The sequence below is a fragment of the Bos indicus genome, chromosome 16 (genome assembly GCF_029378745.1).
Source record: "Bos indicus isolate NIAB-ARS_2022 breed Sahiwal x Tharparkar chromosome 16, NIAB-ARS_B.indTharparkar_mat_pri_1.0, whole genome shotgun sequence".
Lineage (NCBI taxonomy): Eukaryota > Metazoa > Chordata > Mammalia > Artiodactyla > Bovidae > Bos > Bos indicus.
The window spans coordinates 50154332-50177226 of NC_091775.1; the positions used below are offsets into that span (position 1 = coordinate 50154332).

Below are 22895 nucleotides of genomic sequence, written 5' to 3' on the forward strand. Positions count from 1 at the left end.
TTAGAGCCCAGGGAGGCCACCCAGTCTAAGCCTGCCAGGCTGGTGGACCCTGCCCACCTCCCCACAGTACCCGCCCCAGTGCTAGTCCTGAGATGGCCAGAGGAGACTCCCAACTGGGACATCAGAAAGAGGCCAGACAGGTGGTGCCCACTCCCCAAGTTGGGGGTGGGGGTGGGGGGGGGTCTCTCTGGAGATGGATGCTGGGGCCCCAGAGGCCAGGGTGCTGAACAGACCCTCCACCACGGCCCCTTACCCTGCTTTCCTACCCCCCACAGCAGGCCTTGCTGAAGCATCACTGCTGGGGGAACCCCAGCCCAGCAGGGAACTCAAAGCCAAAGGGTCACCTGGGTGGTGCAGCCCCACCTCATGCTCACCTGACCCAGGCCCACAGCCAGTCCCATGGGGTCTCCGCCCTCCCTGGCAGCTCAGCCTCCAAAACCCAGGTCTGCTGAGCCCATGAGGGTCCTGACTGTCCTCATCTCCTGCCCTCAACTCTAGGGTGAGGACACTGTCCTATAAGACGGTGTTTCTCATAAGGGTGCCCAGAACAGGAGGGCGCGAAGGCAGGGAGACGCTATCCATGGTCAGGAGACACAGGAGTAGGCCTGGCCACATATGGAAACTCAGCCCTGCCCCATGTTCTCACCTCCCGCCAGAGGGCCTGGCCAGGACTGGGTGCATCCCAAGGCCAGAGCTCAGCGAGAGGCCTCCCAGCCGCTGTCCAGATGCCCTCCAGCCAGTTCCACATCAGTCACGCCTCACTGGGGAGGCCCATAGGAGACACCATCATCCACGTTTTTGTTCAACAGACATTTAATGACCACCTCCGAGTGCAGGGTCTGGGCCTCCCACAGCGTGCAGGCAGAAAGGCCAGGCTCCTGCAGAGCCCACCCGGCAGGGTGGACAGCCCCAGGGAACACACCCACGTTCCTGGAGGGACGACACAGCCGTGGGTCTTGGACAAGGGCCAAGGCCCCCTCCCCCCTCTGCCCAGGAAAAGACTCAGCCCCTGGGGAGGGTGGATGGTCAGAGAGATATACATACCCCTGCCCTTAGAGGCATCCTTCCACAGCGGGAGTCAGAAGGGCTAGAGAGGGGAGGAGCCTGCAAGGCGGGACACAGCCCCACCAGAAGCCCATCCAGGGAGGACCCCAGTAGGGAGAGAAGGGAGGTTTGGGGGCCCTGGGCTGCAGGCCTAGCCTGGGTGTGTCCTGCAGTCAGGCTGGGACTGGTCTGTCCCTGGGTGGGTATGTGCCAGGCATGCATGTGTGTGCTCCCATGTACCTGTGTCCCTGTTTGGCTGTATGTCTGTGGGTGCCTGTGACAGCGGTGCACACTGGTGTCCATGCGAGCCCCTGGAATCTGTGCATTGGTGCAAGGAATGCCTTTATACACGGTGAGGGGCTGTGTATACATTGGGGGGGGGGGGCTGTGTATACACAGCGGGGCTGTTCTACAAGACTCTGGGTACACCATGGTCTGTGTAGGCAGGTGGGTCCATGCACATGGAAGGGTTCTCGCACACAGGGTGTCCCTCCAGCCTTGCTCCTGGGGGCGTGTCTGGGCAGCGTTTACTTGCACTTGTGCACGTAGTAGCCAGTGACGTAGCCCAGGATGAACACGACCCAGAAGAGGGCCACGCCCCCCAGCACCTTCATGGCGATGCCCAGCTTGCCCGAGCACAGCTTCTGGGAGACCCTAGGGTGAGAACCGCAGGCACGTGAGCCCCGGGCAGCCCTGACTGGAGTAGGGATGGGGGCTGGGGGAGGAGGAGGAGCAGGCCCCGGGCAGCAGGGCAGCCTGGGCACTCTGAACTTGGAAGACAGGAGGGAGCAAGTGAAGGAACAAGTCAGGGAAGTGTGGGGCCCAGGTCTACGGATGTGGTGGCTGCCAGGAAGGACAGGAGGGGTCTGCACAGGGCAAAGCGGGGCCCCTCCTTCCTGGCCCCTCACCTCTGCCAGCCTGAGGCCTCCTCTGTGCTGGGCCCGCTGGCCACATGGACTTCATCCGGGTGGCTGTTCTCCCACCTGCTGTACCTGATGCTACTCTCCTGGGGTTCCATCATGGGGGCACAGGGTTCTGGTGGGAGAGACAGAGGGTGGACTGAGGCCTGTTCTACCCCCAGGGGGCCAGCGGTCAGGTTTCACGTGCCATTGCTTTTAGGGTGAGGGTCTGCCTGGCGGTGGGGCCAGGGCAGAGAGGCACCGAGGTGGGCTGGCTTCTTTGTGTCCTCATTCAGTCATGTCCAATTCTTGTCGACCCCATGAACAGGCTCCTCTGCCATGGGATTTTCCAGGCAAAAATACTGGGCTGCCATTTCCTCCTCCAGGGGATCTTCCCCACCCAGGGATCAAACACACATCTCCTGCAGCTCCTACATTGGCAGGTGGATTCTTTACCACTGTGCCACCTGGGAATTTCTTCCCACATCCTTTCATCTGGCTTTAGGGGTGCGGAGTGGTTAGGCCACTTGCCCAGGGTGACGTGGGAGGAGGCAAAGAGGGAATTCCAATAGAGTCTGAAAGTCTGCCAAACCCTGCCCTCAGGAATGTGAGAGGCTGTGTTTCCACCAGCTTGCTCCACCCTGGGGGTCAGGCAGACACAGCTGCTGCCACCCTGGAGGGCCCTTGGCTGGGGTCAGGTCACCAAGCCTGATAACAGCCTGACCTCCCATTCCTGCCAGATAAGGCCCCAGAGCCTTCCCTGGAGGCTGGGAGGCAAAGGGCTGGCACCTGCAGAGCAGCAGGCCTGGGGGCAGCTGGTAGGGCTTGGCGGCAGTGGCAGTAGCTGTGAATTCTGGCCTGTCCCAGTTGCAACCCCTCCCTCACCTACTGCTATGCCCTGCTGGTGGTCAAGGGACTTGAGAGGCCCCTCACTTTTAGAGGCCTGAGACTTTGTTGCGAAAACCTGACCTGTCTTCCAGGTAATCTGGGACACAGAGGCTTAAAGGCACAGTGAGCCACTTAGCAAGAAGCCAACCCAGAATTTCATGAAACCAGGCGGTTCTGAACCCCCTTCAACCCCTTCCAGGTTGCCCTTTCCCAAATCCCAGACTCAGGATGAAGGAAGGGAGCTTGTCTCAAAGCCACAAAGCCTATCCTTCCCATGGGAGCCTGTGCTCTGGGGGCAGCCATGCAGGCCAGGTCTCAGGCCCCAGGGAAGCCAAACATTTGTTGACTGTGGGTTCTGCTTTCCCATGGTGTGTCCAGCAAAGGGGCTTTGAGCCAGCTCTGTGAGCTACCTAATGTCCACCCCTCCCTCCTGTGGCCAGAGCTCCTGTCTTATTCCAGGCTGCAGTGTCCCAGCCCCAAGCGATGCTCATGGGCTAAGACAAGTTTTGATTGCTGCTTTGTATGGCATCACCGACATCAGTTTGAGCAAGCTCCGGAAGTTGGTAATGAACAGGGAAGCCTGGTGTGCTGCAGTCCACGGGGTTGCAAAGAGTTGGATACGACTGAGTGACTGAACTTAACTGAACTTCCCATGACACCTACATATGAGCAAGGTGCTGGAGAGCAGCAGGAGCAGGAGGCTTTTGCTTTTGTGAAAGAGAATAGGCACCTCCTTCTCTCTTCCTTGATGTGATGGCCGGAGCTGAGCAGCCACTTTGCAGTCTGGATATCCTACAACACTACCCGGTGGTGCTGAGTCTTCAAATGCACACCCACTGCCCACCCGTGGGTTTCTTGGTGTGAGGATGGCCAGCCCAATCTGCTCTAGCCTGGCATAGTGGGGTCCTGGTGTTTGTGATAGAACGGGTTCCTGATTGATGTGGACTGTGGCCCTCAAGTCAATCTGGCTGGACAAAGCCACCAGAAGCTGCTGGTGTGCTGGAGCCAAGGTCTGAAGGCTTCGCTCACTCATCTGTAGCAGCCTGACCAACCCACACGTGATGACCACAGTGTCACAGGACCCTGGGGCTGTGCTGCCTGGCAGGGACACCTGCTGAACCCTGGAAGCCTCACTCCCAGGGGTACCCTGCCTCTTGGGAGTGTGTGGGGACAGAGTTCTGGGCACACAGGGACGGTACATACATTAAGACCCCCTCACCCCAATGCACTTCCAAGGAGTCCACAACTTACAAGGGGAGAGTCCTGACGTCAGGGATTGAAGCCTCTGTGATCCAGGAAAATGGTCAGAGCTCGGCCAGTGAATCTCACCTCCCAGCTCGCAGTTTGGGGTCTGGGGAGTCTCAGAATTCTCCAACCTTAAAGAAAGAGAAAATAAAGAAAAAGTGAAGAGGAGCAAGAGTAGGGAAGGGAAAGGGGCTCTGGGGCGTCCCAAGCGGCCAGCAAGAGCTGGCCCGGCAGTTGGCCTCGGGGGTCTGTGGGCCGAGGGACCATTCAACCCCGCCCCCACCCCAGCAACTCCACTTTTCCGGGCCGGGCGCTCGCAGGTCAGGGAGACCGCGGCCCCGTGGGCGGGGGGCTGTAGAAACCAAGCCCACCACCTCCTCCCTCTGGCTACTCGAGGAAGCTGCACTCCGACCCCGCGTCTCACCTGGCTCGACAGCCCCCAGCCGCTCCGCGCCGCAGACGTGTCCCGGGCCGGAGTCGGGCGGGGCTTAGAGGGGGCGTGGTCGGGTGGGTGGTGGGGCCTGAGCGGGGGCGGGGCCGGAGGCGAGGCGGTGGATGGTGGGATCTGGACAAGGGGCGGGGCGTTGGTTCATTGGGTGGGGCCTAAACGGGGTGGTACCTGGGGCCGTGGGTGGGTGGGTGGCCGCAGGACTCCTAACGCAGGGGTGGGCCGGGTGGAGGAGCGGGGCGCTTCCCGGGGGCGTGGCTGGGGCGGAGCAAGCCAGAGCCCCAGGCCTTCCAGGAGTCGCGTTCCTCAGGGGCCGCAGGGGTCACAGACCGCGCCGCTCTGCGGTGCCCAGACGCGGCCAGGATATCCGGACCCTCTCCCCACTGTCGCAGTTTCCCCGCCGGGAGCCGGGCTCGAGCGCAAAAGCGGGTCCCGGGCGCGCCTGCCGAGCTAGAACCGAGGCACTAGGCGATTCGAGAAAGCTCCCGGGGCGCGTGCAGTTAGGCGCCGGTCTTCGGGGGCCTTCTGCTCTCTCGGAGAGGCTAGAGGCCTGGGCCCGGCGGCCATGCACCTGACGCCCTCAGCGGGCGGGCGCTGCAGTAACGAAAAGATGCGTGGACAGGTGGGGGTGGAAAGCAAAGAGAAGAGGCAAAGGACCCAGTCCACTGAGCACGTATTTGTGTGCGGGGCACACAGACAGGCGAGCCTGTGCTCTGCAGAGCTGTCATCACCAGAACGATGGACGGTCAGAAAAGTGCGCAGGCCGACCCTCCTCCTTCCGCAGGGTCGCAACAGCAGAGCAGTGCCCCGGTGGGGCACCCCAGCGGGAGAGCCGTGCAGGTGTGTGCAGCTGGCCTCAGAAAAGGACCCCTGCGGGGGTGTGAACCAAACGCGGTGGACAGGAGCCCAGTTCAGGCCTCCTACACCTGGGACCACCAGAGGGCACCATATTCAGTGTGGGGTGTCCCCAGGAAGGAGCCATGGGTGCAAGCTGCTGTGCTGACACCCAGTGAGCTGTGGAGTGGGAAGGGGTGTTCATGTAACCCAAGTTCCCCTCTGTGTCCTAGTGAAGGAGAAGGTGAGACCACGGGCAGCATCAAGTGTAATTCTGAATCAGAGGGCCAGGGTGGGGCATAGGTGAGGGAGGGGTGATGGAGGGGAAAGGGGCACCCAGGGTACACCCAGGCTGGGCCCTGGCCTCTGCTGTGCGTCTGCACCTAGGGTCTGAGCTGGGCCTCCTTGGAGCTTATCTTCTTGGACTTGCTGGGTGAGGATAAGATCTCCATCTGCTGCAGGGGGGGCACCTTGACTCCCTTCTGTTTCAGCTGATTGTAGTACTCCATTCTGTCTGAGATGATCCTCTATAAAAGACACCCGGAAGTGTCCGCACAGGCCTTGCCAGCTCCTGGGACACCACCCTGTTCTCCCCGAGAAGGGCCTGCTGCCGCAGTGCTGTCTGTGCTGGTGAATATTTACAACCTTTCCAGGAGGGATAAAAAAGCTCTGGTTTGTAGCATTTGCCAATTTCTGTGCTGAAACCACTCCCATCAGGGCTGATCCAGCCAACAGGGTGAAGCAGAGAACTCAGAGATGGGTAGAGATGCCCACCATCCAGGCCAGCTCACTCCTGGAGCCTGGGCCAGATCCACTTCTTTGTCCTCTGGGAATTGCCAGGAGCCTAGACTCCCAGAGACATCAGAGGCTGTCAAGTCTGACCCTCAGGGCAAAGTCTCTTCTACCTTCTGTGCAGGAAGGCTGCCCTGCCTCCTCCTTAGCCTCCTTCCTTCTCTCTGGCCTTTTGCTGGTTTGTGCAGGGTGGGGAGGGGCAGGTGTTGGCAAGGGAAGGGGTTCTTCCATGACTACTGGTGGGTGGTGATGACTCCTCCTATCCCCCTCCCTCCCTCCCTTCCTTGTATCCTCTCCCTCACTCTCTTTCTACCACCCCCATCACCCCCTGTCCCTCCCTCCCTCTCAAAACCTCTCTCCTCCTCCCTACCCCCATCCCTCCCCTTCCTCTCTCTCCTTCCCACCCCTCACCCCGCACCTCCTTCTTCCCTTGCCCCAAACACTAGTAGTCAGAGACCTCTCCCCAGGTCTCCAAGCAGGGGTCCCCCTCTGCCCTGAGGACTGGCCACCCTACAAGAGTTCTATTAACCAGGGACCCACCCAGCCTCACAGAAGAAAGGAACCAGGCCTCGGAGACAAATGGGCCAGTGGCAGGTCACAGGTAGCTGCTGGGGTCAAGGGCCATGCTGTTGGAGGAGGCTTGGAAGGCAGGCATCCTCTCCCCGGTACAGAGGGAGTGCTCCTCACCCCGGTACAGAGGGAGTGCTCCTCACCCCGGTACAGAGGGGGTGCTCTAGGGCTCAGCAAGTCAAGTGTCCAGCCTACAGCTGCGAAGCCAAGGTCCCGGGGTGGTGACACTCCTGCCAGCCCCAAAGCCACATTATTTCTCCCAAACCTCCCTGCCCCTCTGAAACCTCTGCTTGTTGGTGAGGAGCTGGTGTGGGCTGAGGCCAGGGAGGGGATCCATGTCAGGCTCTGAGCTCAGCAACGATTCCAGCTGAGGCCATGCTGAGATGCAAAGAAGCATCCCTGGGGGAGCTGGGCTGAGCAGAGCCTAGGGCTGGGCTCCTGCTGCAGGAGAACCAGGACCCAGCTGTTTGGCTCCCTCCCTACCATACCAGGTGGGTTTTCCGCAGCTGCTGATGGTTGCTGAACACCGACAGCAGCTCCAGGATGTTGTTCCCTAACCCCTTAGGGAAATCTAGTCCCCTCTGCCTGAGCAGAGAGAAAGGACCATGCTGGGGTCACGGTGAAAGCATGACACCACCAGGACAAGAATGGAGGCTCCTAACCTCCCATCCAGGCTTCTCCCCTCTGCTCCCAGCTGCAGATGCAGGAGCTCTGGCCTAGAGATGGGGCCCCGGGGACAAGGAGGCCTCTGAGCACCGTTTATACCTGTAAGCCTTCCAGAATGTCATTGTCAGAGATCTCAGTGGCCAAGGACTTGATCCCTATGGTGTTGAAGGTGGCCTGGATGATCTTGTTTCTCAGTCTTTCGAGCTGTGAGCACAGAGGAGAAACAGCCAAGCTCACCTTGAGTAGAGAGACAGTGTTCTCCACACCCGCTGCCTCTCTGAGGCTCCAGGGGAGGTGGACCTGTCTTCAGCTCTCCTGCTTCAGGAGCTGGAAATAGCGTGTGAGTGGTCAGCGTGGTCTCCTGTGAGCTGGAAGGGACCTGATCAAAATCCAGACCCAGGAGGCCTAACACCAAAACCCAAAGTCTCTCTACCACACCACATTTGTTTGCTTGTTTCTTAATTGAAAAAGCAAAACCTGCACATGGTCAAAACAAAACTCTGAATGACCCCCCAGGCTGTCCTCCATCCCCCAGAGGCGCTTTAGCCACAGTCTCCCGCTGACCCACAGCAGACAACCTGCAGACTTGACCAGCCATGCGATGGGCATTATACTCCCAGCCCATCCTCCTTCTCTAAGTGACCTAGAAGCGCTCCAAGCTGTGGACATCTGCACTAACCAGGCATTAGCCAGGAGTTAAGCAGCTTGGACCACTGAGCCTGTGTAGTCTTTGGCAGCCACTGGCAGCCTCGTGCATAGCAGGAGGCGGGCCCCAGCAGGAGGGAGAACACAGCTGGTTACAGCCCGCACTCTTGCTTGGCCAGTGGGGAAAATGTCATTTCAAAAGCCTTCGTGCTCAGGGCCTCTACCTTTGCTGGTTTTAGATTCTAAAGCAAGTCAGCTCTTGACTGATGGTTTCCTCCTATGCCTTTGCTCACATCTATCAGGGGCTCAGAGTGAGGACCTGGGACCTCACACCCCAGCACCGCCTCCACGCAGCTCTGGAAACTCAGATGGGCTGTTCGTTCTCTGTGCTGCAGGTGCCAGGACACCAGCGGTACCCACATCATGGCTTTGTTAACAGGGTTGAATGACTTTAATAAATGCTGAGAGCAGCACCTGCTGCTAAGTCACTTCAGTCGTGTCCGATTCTGTGCGACCCCATAGACAGCAGCCCACCAGGCTCCCCCGTCCCTGGGATTCTCCAGGCAAGAACACTGGAGTGGGTTGCCATTTTCTTCTCCAATGCATGAAAGTGAAGAGTGAAAGTGAAGCCGCTCAGTTGTGTCCAACTCTTAGCGACCCCATGGACTGCAGCCTACCAGGCTCCTCTGTCCATGGGATTTTCCAGGCAAGAGTACTGGAGTGGGGTGCCATTGAGAACAGCACCTGACCCACAGCAAATGCTCTCTAAGTTATAAATAGACAGCATCATTACTACTACTTCTCTCCCACCTCAGACCCTCCCTGGCTGGCCACCATATCCCTGGGTCTCTTTCATAGCACAACTCAAGGGGCTCCTCCATAAACGAAGCCCCTGCACTCAGCTCTTTCCAGCCACTATAGGTGACCAAGACGGCCACACCACACCCTCGCCCCCTCCTCCACCAGTGTTTCTGGACACAGGAAGAGGGGAGCCCAGAGCACTTGGTGCATGGTCCCCAGGGTGGCCGTTCCCAGGGACGGCAGTGGTGGGCAAGGGCCCCAGGCCTTCAGGAGGCAGGAGTTGAGTGTACTCAGGCCTGAGCGCTCTCCAGGGCTGGGATGGGGAGCCGGGCATACCCTGGCCTGGGTGTATTCCAGGGCCTCGCGGGCCTGCTGCTCCGCCTGCTGAATCATCTCGTTCTTTTTCTGCATCTCCTCCTGGAGCTGCTTCCGCCTCTGCAGGTGGTTCTGGCTCTGATTCACCTGGGCCTGGAGCTGGTTGACCTTGTCCTCCAGCTCCGAGATGGTCTGTTCCCGCTTGGACAGTTCACTCTCCAGCTCCGACACTTGCTGGGGGGTGGGGAGCAGTAGGTCCACTTGCCCACCCCTCCTTCCCCCAGAGGCAGCCACCTCTCCCTGAGTTCCTCCAGCCAGCCTGGCTCCGGCTGTGGCCAGCTCCCCAGTGGGTGTCCAGGGCCCCGGATTTACTGAACAGGGTACTGTCTGAAATGAGGGGCCCCCACTCAGCTGACTCTCCTTGCTGCCATCAGGACCTGTGGCTGCCCCCCAGCCACCCCAAGGGCACCTGTCTGAGGAGGAGGTTGTCTTTCTCGATGAGGCCCATCATTTCCTGGTACTTCTTGTCTTCCCGGAGGTTAGAGAACTGCAAGGCAATGGGGGTTTGCTTAGGGGCTGGTGGGGGGAGATAGATGGCTGCCTCCTTGAACCTTCCTCCATGAACCTCAGTAAAATGAAGGGAAGCATCAGAATTTCTGATGAAGGGGGAAGGGGGAATTTCTGATGAAGGTATCAAACACACTTTGGAAGCCGGGAGGCAGACCCAAGGAACCAGACTCCAAAGCCAGCAGCGGGGAAGCTGCAAACAAGCCCAGTCCACAGGTCCCTGGATATCTCAGAAGTGGGGGATGGTGCCAGGCTCTTCTGGACATGGAGGCCGACACAAGGAGGAACATCATATCAGAAATCAGGAGCCTCAGACTCAGCCCTGACCAGGAGATGCCAGGCACCTTCCCGCTTTTCCATCTGTCAGGAGACTGGAGGCCCTGGGGTTGGCGGGGGGTGGGGGGTGGGGGAGAAGAGGATCTCTGGCCTGGGAGATGCCAGCAGCTGGACCATTACACTGGGCAAGGAATTCTTCCAGTCTCCCAGATAACAGGAGAATCTGAGCAAGCCAAGGGGAAGGAGCCAACAACAGGACCATTGAACTAACTTTCCGTTGATGTACCCAAGCACAGTTCTCTGCCATGAAACACAAAATGGTCACCCACAGTTTGAGAGACTCCAGGCACCTCTGACCTTTGAGCAAAATTCTGGAAGGAGTAACAGAAACTGAAAATAGACTTACAAAAGGAGCTTATAGGAAATAGAAACAGCACAAGCAGTCAAATCCCTTAAGTATCTCCCATAACTCTCACTTAAGCTGTTTAGGAGGTCAGAGACATACCGCCATTAAGAAATAAAACATGAGTGTGCTTCTAAATAAAAGGGAGTGGGGAAGGAACATTCAGAGAACAAAAGCAACATCTTAGAAACTAAATGAAACAAAGTTAAAACTCAAGAGGAGGGTTTCCCTGCTGGCTCAGTGGCAAAGAATCTGCCTACATGCAGGGGAGGTGGGTTCAATCCCTGCTCTAGGAAGATCCCACATGCTGGGGAATAATTAAACCTGTGCGCCACAACTACTGAGCCGGTGCTCTGGAGCTTGGGAGCTGCAACTACCGAACCACATGAGCCCTAGAGCCCGTGCTCCGCAACAAGAGAAGCCACCGCAATGAGAAGCCTGCTCACTGCAATTAGCGAGTAGCTCCTGCTCGCTGCAACTAGAGAAAGCCTGTGCAGCAATGAAGACCCAGTGCAGCCGAAAATTAAATAAACAAATAAAATTATTTTTAAAAAACCAGGAAGAGGGCTGATGATAAAGTTAAGGAAATCTAAAAGTAGAACAAAAAGACAAGATAGTGAAAGGAACAGACAGGAAGGAGAAAGGGACCCAAAGAAGAGGTCTGCTGGCTGATTGATGGGGTTGCTGGGAGAGTTCGGAGAAAACAGAGACAGGGACTAAAATCCATGTAAACAGAGAACATTTTCAGAACTGAGTGATACAAGTTTCTAGCCGGCTACTGAGTGCCCAGGACAAATGAGAACAAACCCTTAATAAGGTCTAGCTATGGCAGCTTCCCTGGTGGTTCAGACGGTAAAGAATCTGCCTGCAATGCAGGAGACCCAAATTTCATCCCTGGGTCAGGAAGATTCCCTGGATGAAGGGAATGGCAACCCACTCTAGTACTTTTGCCTGGAGAAGAATTCTATGGACAGAGAAGGCTGGCGGGCTACAGTCCATGGGGTCACTAAGAATCAGACATAACTGAGTGACTATCAGCTCCTGAGTCCAGTGTCTCTGTCAGGGGGTAGGGGTGGGGATGGATGGCACATGTCCCAGCACAGCAGAGGATACCGCTACCTTGTCAGACATGGCCTGCAGCTGTTTTTTCCGCTCCCGCAGCTCCTTCTGCAGCATCTCATTCTCCGTGTTGATTTTCAGCAATTGCGACTCTTGGAATTCCACCTGTCGCTGTAAAGACTTGATGGCTCCTGCATGAGATGAGAGAAAGCAGGGAGGAGGGGGCCAGTCACTGCACCATCCCTAGGGCTCTGCGGAGCTCCAAGCTGAGGGCTGGCTGCCTGCTCCCATCCCAGGGGTCTAGTGCGGCCACCGCATGGTCCCAGCCAAGAGGGACCCAGGGCAAAGTGGGCAGTCCTGGGCATCCTCGCTGCGGGTCCCGCCTTGGCCTCCTCTGGCATTCCACCTGTTGCCAGGGAGTATCTGGTCCTGGTGATCTCAAGCTGGAACTGGAACTCCTGGATCAGCTGCTCATACTCCTCCAGCTGGGCTATCAGCTCCTCCTCAAAGGTGTCGTCCACGAAGCCGGCCCGCCTCCTGGCCGCGGCCTCCTCCTCCTGCAGCTCCTTCTCCTCATCCAGCTCCATCACCTCTTCGTCCTCCTCTTCCTCCACCTCCCCGGCCCCGTACGCATCCCTGTCCTCGTCCTCGTCTTCCTGCGCAGTTACCATGGCCACCGCCTCCTCCTCGATTCTGTTCTCCTGCAGAGTTTCCCTCCTGCTGGCTCTAGCCCTCGCCCCCTTGTCCTCTGCCCTCTTGGCCTGCCCTTCCAGGTACTCTTCCTCCTCGTAGTCGCCTCCTTCCAGCTCCTTGCCTCTGTTGCACTCTTCCTGCAGCTGGGGGAGGGGACGGGATGCTGGACAGGGCTACGGGCACCCCCAGGAGGGAGGCTCAAACCTTCAAGGGGGCATTGGGAGGACAGTGCTGCGGGGCTATTGGCCAGCTCCCCTCGGGTTACATCTCCAGGAGCAGCCCCAGCACCCCTCCCCTGCTGTGGCTGAGGGCTCAGCCTGGGTGAGGGCCACCAGGTTAGGACAGCACGTGGGACGCTGTGGCCTGTGCCTCTCCCGGGCAGCCCGGGGGACCCGGCCCCAGCCAGCCCACACCTGCCGCCAGGGCTCCACGTCCTCCTCGTCTCGGAAGGTTCTGAGGGTACTCTGTCTCCCCTGCAGCTTCAGCATAGACTCCAACGGCCGCTCCTGTGAGATGCCCACGGCACCCTCAGGGTTTCAACCTGGGCCTTCAGCTCCCCCAGGGCCCATGTCACTGAGACCTGTCCCCCCAGAAGGGGGCCCACCGTTCCCCGCCTGGGGTTGCCCTATCAATGGGCAGGCGGCCGTGCCGTGTAGGTGACGGCCCTGGGGGTACCCCTGGTGAGAGGCCCAGCAGTAACAAGCACACTGTTTTGGAAGAGTCTGGGGAGGCCAACCTCAAACACGCCCGCAGGTCACTGCCCCTCACTGCCCACTCGCTGACAACCCCTGGGAGGCTGGGGAATAGGGGGGACACGGGACCATGCTTCCAGGCTCTCCAGACTCCTGCTGCCTCCCTGCCCACCAGTCCCCCACCATCGGTGTCTGGGTAGCTTTTTCTGGAGGTGTCTAGAGGATCCAGCAGGGGTCTGAAGCCCCCCACCCCCACTTCATATGTGCACCCAGCGTAAACGCAGGCTGTATCCTCAGATGAGAAAGAAACCAGGTCTCAGACCAGGCGATGGCCCCCAGATCCCCACCCCACCCTGCCTCCTCCAGTGCCCACCCCACACCTGGGGTCGAGGGGGACAGCATGCCATGCCTACATTACAGGCAAGGCCCCGTCCCAGAGCAAGACCAGGCCAGGCTAGTCCTTGGAGCGCCTGCCGCTGCTCACCCGCAAGACATGGCTGGGCGCGGCCTCCTGGCTCTTGCTCTTCAGGAGGCATTTCAGCTGCTTCCTCAGGGCCTCCCTCTCCTCGTGGAGAGCCAGGATCTCTTCCTCTCTCTTCTGAACCTGTGCTTCCAGCTCCGAGAGGCGTTGGACTTCCTCCCCTAGCGCCAACAGGCACTGGTCCTGAGGAGAAACGGGGCAGCCCAGGGGGCCACTTAGACACTCAGACACCCCTGCCGCACCCTCCCTTGCCCCCCCCACCCAGAGCAGCAGCTCCAGGGCCAGGAGGACCCCATGACCCCAGCCCAAGGTGAGCGGCTTCTTACCTGCAGCCCCTCCTGCTTAAGGGCCACCCTTGCCCAGGATCTCCTGGCAGCCTCCCCTCCAGGCCCTGGCCCCAGTCAGCGCCCAGGTGTGATTGAAAATAAGTCGCTCAGTCATGTCTGACCCTTTGCGACCCCATGGACTGCAGCCTACCAGGCTCCTCCATCCGTGGGATTTTCCAGGCAAGAATACTGGAGTGGGTTACCATTTCCTTCTCCAGGAGATCTTCCCGACCCAGGGTTTGAACCTAGGTCTCCCAGGTTGTAGGCAGATGCTTTACCGTCTGAGCCACACCTACTAACCAGCACTACCTGCCAAAGACTTCCAAGGAGCTTTTCGGAGCTGGGTCTACTGCCTCTCAGAATCTCAAAACCCTAATCATTCCAGCTTGAAGACCAAATAAAGGTGGTTTTGGACAGTCACTGAGAGAATTTGTCATAATCAGAGCTGAACGACTGACAGAAATACAAAGGGGATTCTTCAAGCAAGAGGGAGATGGTCCCAGATGGAGTCTGAGGAAAAGATAACTAGGAGGTCGTCCAGGTGTCTAAGAATTAAGAGATAGGCTCCCATGGAGCCCATGAGTCAAAGAAGAAGCCACACAAGAAATTATGAGATATTTTAGACAGAATAATAACAAATACTTGGACGTGGCATGACATGCGGTGAAGCAAAAGCTGTGATTAAGGGCAAATTAATAAGCTTCAAATGCAACAATCAGGGGAAGCAATGGAATATCAATGATCTAAGTATCCTTCTCAAGCATTCAGAAAAAGGAACTGAAAACTTCATTTAAAGTACATAGCAAGAAGGGAATTTTTAAAAATCAGGGCAAGAATGCATGATATAGGGACTTCCCTGGTGGTCCAGTGGCTAAGACTCCATGCTCCCAATACAGGGGGCCCAGGTTCCATCCCTGGTTAGGAAGCTAGATCCCCTGTGCCACAACTAAGACCAGGTGCAGCCAAATAAATTTAGAAAAAATTTTTTAATGAATGAATGACATAGGGAAACAGAGAAAGAAGGGAGGAGAGGAGGATGGAGCAAATCGGCAACATTTTAACATTTGGAGAATCTGGAGGGTATATGGGAATTGTTTACACTATTAAGTTAAAATAGTCATAGAGGGACTGCCCTGGTGGTCCAGTGGTTAAGAATCTGCCTTGCAATGCAGAGGACATCGGTTCAATCCCTAGTTGGGGAACCAAGCTGGCTTAAAACTTAACATTTAAAAATCTAAGATCACGGCATCTGGTCCCATCAGTTTACAAATAGAAGGGGTAAAAGTGGAAGAGGTGACAGATTTTATTTTCTTGGGCTCCCAAATCACTGCAGACACTGACTGCAGCCAAGACATTTAAAGACACTTGGTCCTTAGAAGCAAAGCTATGAGAAACCTAGACAGCGAATTAAGAAAGCAAAGACATCACTTTGCCAACAAAGGTCTGTACAGTCAAAGCTATGATTTTTCCAGTAGTCGTGTATGGATGTGAGAGCTGGACCATAAAGAAGGCTGAGCACCAAAGAGTTGATATTTTTGAAATGTGATGCTGGAGAAGACTCTTGAGAGTCTTCTCTTGGACAGCATGGAGGTCAAACCAGTCAATCCTAAATTGACCCTAAATATTCATTGGAAGGACTGATGCTGAAACCCCAATACTTTGGCCACCTAATGTAAAGAGCTAACTCATTAGAAAAGACCCTGATGCTGGGAATCATTGAGGGCAGCAGGAGAAGGGGGTGACAAAGAATGAGATGGTTAGATACCATCACAAACTCAATGGACATGAACTTGAGAAAACTCTGGGAAATAGTGGAGGACAGAGGAGACTGGTGTGCTGCAGCCCACAGGATCACAAAGAGTCGGACACGATTTAGTGACTGAAAAATAGCAACAAATGTGTCCAGAACAAAAGGAAGTCCTGGAAGGCGTTGCTGGTTTCCAGTGGGGATGCTAACTTTGCAACAGCACATACTTGCTGCTGCAAGTGATGCTGCCTACGACAGGGCCAAGGAAGACAGAGGTGAAAGAAAGAAGACCCTGAGGACATGGTGTGAGCCCCTGGAGACAGCCTAGCCTGCAGTCCTTCCCCTGGAATTCCCCTCCCTGACAGGCCTGCAAAGAGCATCCTTTTATGTATGTCTGTGTTCAGTTCAGTTCACTTACTCAGTCACGCCTGACTCTTCGCGATCCCATAGACTACAGCACGCCAGGCCTCCCTGTCCATCACCAGCTCCAGGAGTTTACTCAAACTCACATCCATTGAGTCAGTGATGCCATCCAACCATCTCATCCTCTGTCAGCCCCTTCCCCTCCTGTCTTCAATCTATCCCAGCATTAGGGTCTTTTCAAATGAGTCAGTTCTTTGCATCAGGTGCCCAAAGTATTGCAGCTTCAGCATCAGTCCTTCCAATGAATATTCAGGACTGATTTCTTTTAGGATGGACTGGTTGGATCTCCTTGCAGTCCAAGGGACTCTCAAGAGTCTTCTCCAACACCACAGTTCAAAAGCATCAATTCTTCAGCACTCAGCTTTCTTTATAGTCCAACTCTCACATCCATACATGATCACTGGAAAAACCATAGCTTTGACTAGATGGACATTTATTGGCAAAGTAATGCCTCTGATTTTTAGTAAGCTGTCTAGGTTGGTCATAACTTTTCTTCCAAGGAGCAAATGTCTTTTAATTCCATGGCTTCAGTCACCACCTGCAGTGATTTTGGAGCCCCAAAAAATAAAGTCTCTCACTGTTTTCATTGTTTCCCCATTTATTTGCCATGAAGTGATAGGACCAGATGCCATGATCTTGGTTTTCTGAATGTTGAGCTTTAAGCCAACTTCTTTACTCTCCTCTTTCACTTTCATCAAGAGGCTCTTCAGTTCTTCTTCGCTTTCTGCCATAAGGGTGATGTCATCTGCATATCTGACGTTATTGGTATTTTTCCTGGCAATCTTGATTCCAGCTTGTGCTTCTTCCAGCCCAGCGTTTCTCATGATGTACTCTGCATATAAGTTAAATAAGCAGGGTGACAATATAAAGCCTTGACGTACTCCTTTCCCTATTTGGAACCAGTCTGTTGTTCCATGTCCAGTTCTAACTGTTGCTTCCTGACCTGCATACAGATTTCTCAAGAGGCAGGTAAGGTGGTCCGGTATTCCCATCTCTTGAAGAATTTTCCAGTTTGTTGGAGAAGGGAATGGCAAACCACGTCAGTATTCTTGCCTTGAGAACCCCATGAACAGTATGTCTGTGTAACTCTAATTATATCCTCAGGCTATTTTCCAAAGGTGGGATTGTTGATGGTATCAATGCTTTTTAAATTGTGAAATATAAAAAATTTTAAAAAACAAATTGTGAAATCTATCATAAAATTAAAGGTACAGTTTCGGGAATAAAGATAAAATGAATACTCATGGACCCATATTATGAGGGCTCACGAGTACCCACTGTGTGCTCATGACAAACCACCCAGCATCTTATGTGACTTATTTCCACAGCTGTTGTTAGTGCTTCATGAGCTTTAAAAAAAAAATTTTTTTGTAAAAACCTGAAACTGACTCTAAGAGACTTTTTACATTGATAAGACTGGTGGAGGGAAAAAGAGAGAAGACAGAGATTAGGGATGTCAGAAACAAAAAACCAGACAATCTTCTTCAGAATCTTCTCCAGACACTGGAAGGATACTGAGAGTCTTGTGCACAGAGTGAGGCTCCTAGATTTGAAAACTGACATGGCTTGGACACTTTCTTAGAAAAATGTAGCTTTCCAAAACTGGAACTGGAAAAGGAAATCTGAATATTTTTAAAAGGAATTAATTAAAAAAAAAACAAAACACAAACCCTGTAAGAAATCACCAGGCACAGATGACTTCGATAATGAAATCTTCAGAATTTAATAAAGAAACAACAACATTAGGTGAATTCTTCCAGAGAATCGAAAAAGAAGGAACGCTTCTCAACTTTCATTGTTTTTACTCAGCCGGAAGACTCTGACCCCAAAAGCAAACAAGGGGATGACAAGGCTGGTAAATTACAGGCCAGCCTCTCTCACAAACAAGGATGAAAAAGATGACAGCATGATGAATCAACCCATAGGCAGATCTTTGCCCATCAAGCTGATTGTTATTACTGTGTTAAGGAATACAGTCTCCCAAGTGGAATGACTGGGTTAAAAGCCTATGGATGCTGAGGGTCTTGACACATGGGGCGAAGCTGTGTAGGAGGGGGCAACATCCAGGCCAGCCTAAACTGCTCTCCATGGGGAAGAAGACAGATAGGAACCTGACCTGTAGAAGCCATGAGACAGGTCAGAAGGTCAGTTCAGACCGCACCTGGGACCAGAGACTAGAACAAGAGCCCCGAGGGCCAGGCATCACCTCTGGCAGGACGCACAGCCGGGACAGGAGGACCAGGATCTGTGCCCAGGCTCCATGCCCAGCCATACCTTCTCATGGATGACGGAGATGTACCAGGGTACCCGTTTCCTTGGGTAGCTCTGTCCCAGGTCGGGGCTGCTGAGGGTCGGGCTCAGCACCTGGGACTCGCTCTTCTTCCGCAGGTAGTTGAACTCACAGGCACTCTTGCTAAGGGGAAGGAGGCAGCCTGTCAAGAGGGAAGGTGGTGGTGGGGGGGGGTGGTCAGACCCTTCCTGTGCTGAGCAGCCCTGGATCTTCTGTAACATCCCTCTTTTGAGACTCCCCCAGGAGCCCTTCCCTGTCCAGCTGGGCTCCTCTCCAGCTCCCCGTTCTCCCACACTCGTCCCCACCACCCCCAGCCCAGCCTGAATAAGTGGCGTCCGAGCCCCCTTCAGGGTCCCAGAGCTGGAGTCAGGGCAAGATGCTGCCTGTGCACAGGGGGCACTTCTGAAGTGAAGCATACTTCTGGGGGTGGAGTTCATCTCTGGATAAACAGAAGTATGTATCTGTAGGAATGGCGCCTGGGTGTCCCTGTACTCAAGGACAGACGCGTCCCAGGGCCCATGTGAGGAACACCAGGCCAGGCAGGTGGTCCTGGGAAGTCAATTCCATGGGGCACCATAGGAATGGAGGGAACAGGGGCCCTCTGGGCTGGGGTGCCAAGGAGAGAACCCCATGGGCCGTGCACACCCCCAGTGCCCCGCACGGCCTGCCCTCACCGTCCACCTTCACATCCAAGCCTTGCTGGCTGGAGAGTGGGTTCTCAGCCTCCTTCCAGGTCTCAGAGCCGATGTCTGTGTCTTCAGGCAGAGAGAGGGTTGTGGCTGAACCTGCAGGATGGCAAATGGAGAACAGTTGAGGCCAAGTCTCTCCAAGACCTCTGGGTGGGGACTCGTATTTCCTTCGAAACACTGGGTGGGGTTCAAGGTGCCTTTTCTCAGTGGAAGCACAGGACTGGACTACGAGACCGAATGGAAATGTGATTCTGTCCCCCTGCCCGCCTGGCATGTCCCCCCAGAACGGATCAGGTGCAACTTAGTCTCTGTAAATCAGTGCCTCTTCCCCAGAGGATGGCCCCTGTTCCTCCTGTAAAACTGTCTCCTCAAAATCTTGCAGAATCCCCTTCACCCCAAGGGTCAGACCCGTGTCCTCTAAGCTGGCACGAATCAGATGGTGGCGAGTGCACTAGGAACAGTATGTGGGCTCATCCTTGCACCCAGGATGCTCTGTGTTCCCCCCACCCTCCCTAGACACCCCCACCCTCCTGGTCTTGGAGTGCTGGCTGCTCTCTGAGGCCCCGGCATTGAGAAAGGAAGGCTTAGAGCCTGACAAGTAGGGTGAGACCCCACTTTTGCCTGACTGCCACCTGAGATCCATAGAAAGGACCCCAGCAGCTGGCTGCAGGCACTCAGCCTTAATGTCACCACCATGAAGATAATGTTATCTGTCAGAGAACAAAAGGAGCAGCAGAGAACAAAAGGAGCGGGAATCTGGGATGGCGCCTGGCCTGATCAGCGCTAGCTGGTGGCGGCTGAGCACCTTGGTTGCCCTCTCAGAGCCTCTTGGCTGAATCAGAGCACTGTGGGGTTAGACAAGAGGCTGCTGAGGCTCCTTACAGGGCTCGGTCCCCAATGACCCACCTTTGGGCCTATGGACCTCATTACTGAAGCTTCCAGAGTCTTCACCTTCTCCTCCCGTGTCCCAACCCTACTGAATCTTGGTGATTGACAGCCAGAGAAGGTAAGTGGGCTGGGAGACCAATGATACAAATGTGCCCAGTGGAAGGAAGAAGGACCTTCTTTCCTTCCCTTCCCCGAGGCCCAACCCCAGCCTTAGCTGAAAGCCAGTTTCAGAAGCAGCAGCTGCGGCCACTGCACACGCCCCCTCCTCTGGCCACACCCGCAGGCTGTCCTGGACTCCAGCAGGTGGGTTAGCTGGAGTGGGGCTGGGTGTGCACACAGGGCCCTGTCAGATGCACTTACCGTAGTGGGTCATGGACGTCGACCTGGTGCTGAACTGGGGGCAGCCAGGACGTGTGAGGAACTTGCGCCGAAGCTCCTCCATTTCGGACATGAAGCCGCTGTCCTGGGGGCTGGCGTTCTGGTTGAAGTCTCTCTGGGGAGTGGGGAGAATGAGACCAGCAGGAAAGGAGGGACCCAGGAAGCCCTCCACCCCCTCCACCAGTGGAGCTCCAGGGCCTAGCTCTGTGTGCCAACCACGCAGGCTGTCTCCTCCCCTAAAGCTGGCTGCTCGATGAGGGCCATGGGAGCCCTGCTTTGGAAGTTGCAGTCAGCTGAGCCTAGAGCTGCTGTCCACTTAGCGGGCCCCTGGGGAGTGGGCTGGCTCCCCAGTCTCCCCCCGCCCCCCACCACATGAAGTACCCGCATGAAACTTGCTGCCTGCACTTTCTCTTCCTTATTTTCTCTTCCCCCTTTCCCTCCTTCTTAAAAAGGCCCCTAAGGAAGGCTCAAGACAGACACATCATCTTCTCTCCCAGGCCCCATCCACCCCAAGAATCTCCCCATCACAACCCACCGCCCAAGCTGATTCAGGATGCCCCATCGGCCCTCCACCCTCAAGGCCTTTGATCCAGCAGAGAGCATGTCATCTCCAGATAATCATGTGTGGCAGGGCCATCCCTGCTCCCGAGACCCCGTACCAGCGTCTTGTAGTAGCGGCAGATGGCCTGAGCCGACTTGCTGAGGGAGCGCTTTTGTTGGCGGAGTTTCCATTCCGGGGGCTGTTCATCCCGGCTGGCCACCTTCCGGAGGACAATCAGGCCCTTTTCTATCAAGTTGGGCACGAGACTTTTCTTCTTGGGCCCGCTGGCTCTGATGGGTAACATTGTAAGCGTGGATCGAAGGACCAAAGTTGGTCACCTGAAGGATGACTCGGATCAATCCTGTGGGATTTGGGTCTGGAGCTGGGTGCTGAGGGGGTTACAGCCCCAAGCATGGACATGCAGGTCCAAGCACAGGTGGGCAGAAGCCCAGCTTCTCAAGCTCCATGTCCTAAGGGGTCCTGGGAGCAGTGTATGGCATCACAGATGTCTCCATAGAGACGGGGCCTGTCATCTGTCTTAATTTTCTACTGGGAAGGGGAAGAAGAAGCTGCTTCCACTACAATATCAGGATGTTTCAAGCACAGGAAAATGCCCTGACACACTAGCCACCCATTCTTCTGTTTCACTTTTTTCATCATCCTTAGTATTTCCCCTTATTTAAAAATCTGACACTGCATCAGTGGCTCTGATGTGAAAATTTAACTTTTTCAGTTAAAATCCATACTTTAGACATTGTTTCATATATATATATTGGCCATACTGCTTGGCATGTAGGACCTTAGTTCCCAGACCTGGGATCGAACCCCCACCTCTGCCTGCTGCCAGCAGGGGCTGGCATATTCCAACTCCCTGAAGGATGGATTGAAAGAATGTAGGCTCAAACTACAGAGAAGGCAATGGCACCCCATTCCAGTACTCTTGCCTGGAAAATCCCACGTATGGAGGAGCCTAATAGGCTGCAGTCCATGGGGTCTTGAAGAGTCAGACACGACTGAGCCACTTTACTTTCACTTTTCACTTTCATGCATTGGAGAAGGAAATGGCAACCCACTCCAGTGTTCTTGCCTGGAGAATCCCAGGGATGGGGGAGCCTGGTGGGCTGCCGTCTATGGGGTCTCACAGAGTCGGACACGACTGAAGTGACTCAGCAGCAGCAGGCTCAAATTACAGTTTTTTTAAAAAATTAAGATTAAAAATCACCAATAGTTTGAGGCTACATTTTTTCAGCCTATCCTTCAGGGAGCAGCAGACAGAGCTGTTTTTAAGCAGCTTCACTCTCCTTCAAGGGAACCAAGGTGTCGTCCCAGAGCCCAGTCCCCTCTGGGTCACCTCATGTGTCCTACAGCTCAGCATGGTCTTCACTCCCACACCATCCACTGGTCTGGCCCAGCTCAGAGTTTCGAAGGAAACTGGAACACTGTTTTGAGTTGAAGTCTCCTGCCTGTTTCAGTGTCATGTGTTGCTGCTCTTTCTCCAGTCCATGCGAGGGACACGTCTAGACATGAAGCTCTGGGTTCTGCGTTTCACAGACAGTTGAATCTGCCATCTTGGTTCCCACTCCTGACTGTTATCTTGAGTCTGAAAGGAGAGGGTCCCTCTTGGAATCAGAGGCTCTGAGAACCATCAGGGGCCCGTGTGCCATCCTGGAGGCACCTATGGAAACAAATGTGTCCATGAGAGCATGAGGGGCAATACTGCAAAGGCTTTGGTGCCTGTCCCATGTCAGTAGAGATACAGACAGTACAAGGGTAATCCTGAATCATGAAACAAATGTAAGAAAATCAAATATCAGTCATTCCCAGATGGTTATGTTAATGCTTTCTTTATGTGTGTGTGTGCTCAGTCCTGTCTGACTCTTTGTGACCTCATGGACTGTAGCCCGCCAGACTCCTCTGTACATGGGATTTTCTCAAGAATACTGGGATGGGTTGCTATTTCTTTCTCCAAGAGATCTTCCTGACTCGGGGGTTGAACCCAGGTCTCCAGTGTCTCTTGCATTGCAAGCAGATTCTTTTTTTTTTTTTTTAATCTAAAATCCAGATTTTATTGTTTTTGCCAGAATTTTTACCTTTTTCCTTTTTTAAAACTTAATTTATTTTAATTGGAGGCCAATTGTTTTACAATATTGTGTTGTAATATTGTAAAAGGCGGACCCCTTCCAGGGCCTGAAACTGGGCTCTTGTCTAACACTCAGAAATGAATTTTCCAAGGAGACACATGTGCTGACAAAGCAAGAGATTTTATTGGGAAAGGGCACCCGGTTGGAGAGCAGT

The 22895-nt window shown here is 54.9% G+C and overlaps 2 protein-coding genes across 2 annotated transcripts; both read right to left on the bottom strand.

Moving 5' to 3' along the window:
* Positions 1-795: 795 nt before the first annotated feature.
* SMIM1 (small integral membrane protein 1 (Vel blood group)) lies at positions 796-4604 on the bottom strand. Its single transcript, XM_019976486.2, has 4 exons — positions 4501-4604; positions 4083-4207; positions 1953-2079; positions 796-1698 (listed from the first exon to the last, which is right to left on the bottom strand). Exons 3-4 carry the CDS (start codon positions 2063-2065, stop codon positions 1572-1574), a joined length of 240 nt encoding a protein of 79 aa, XP_019832045.1. The 5' UTR covers positions 2066-2079; positions 4083-4207; positions 4501-4604; the 3' UTR covers positions 796-1571.
* Positions 4605-5123: 519 nt separating this feature from the next.
* CCDC27 (coiled-coil domain containing 27) lies at positions 5124-21075 on the bottom strand. Its single transcript, XM_070768331.1, has 12 exons — positions 20719-21075; positions 20042-20174; positions 18779-18889; positions 18089-18246; positions 13322-13501; positions 12559-12651; positions 11859-12288; positions 11513-11643; positions 9617-9694; positions 9169-9381; positions 7486-7590; positions 5124-5885 (listed from the first exon to the last, which is right to left on the bottom strand). The coding sequence occupies exons 1-12, from the start codon at positions 20902-20904 to the stop codon at positions 5742-5744; spliced, it is 1962 nt and encodes a 653-aa protein (XP_070624432.1). The 5' UTR covers positions 20905-21075; the 3' UTR covers positions 5124-5741.
* Between the last annotated feature and the right edge of the window lie 1820 nt (positions 21076-22895).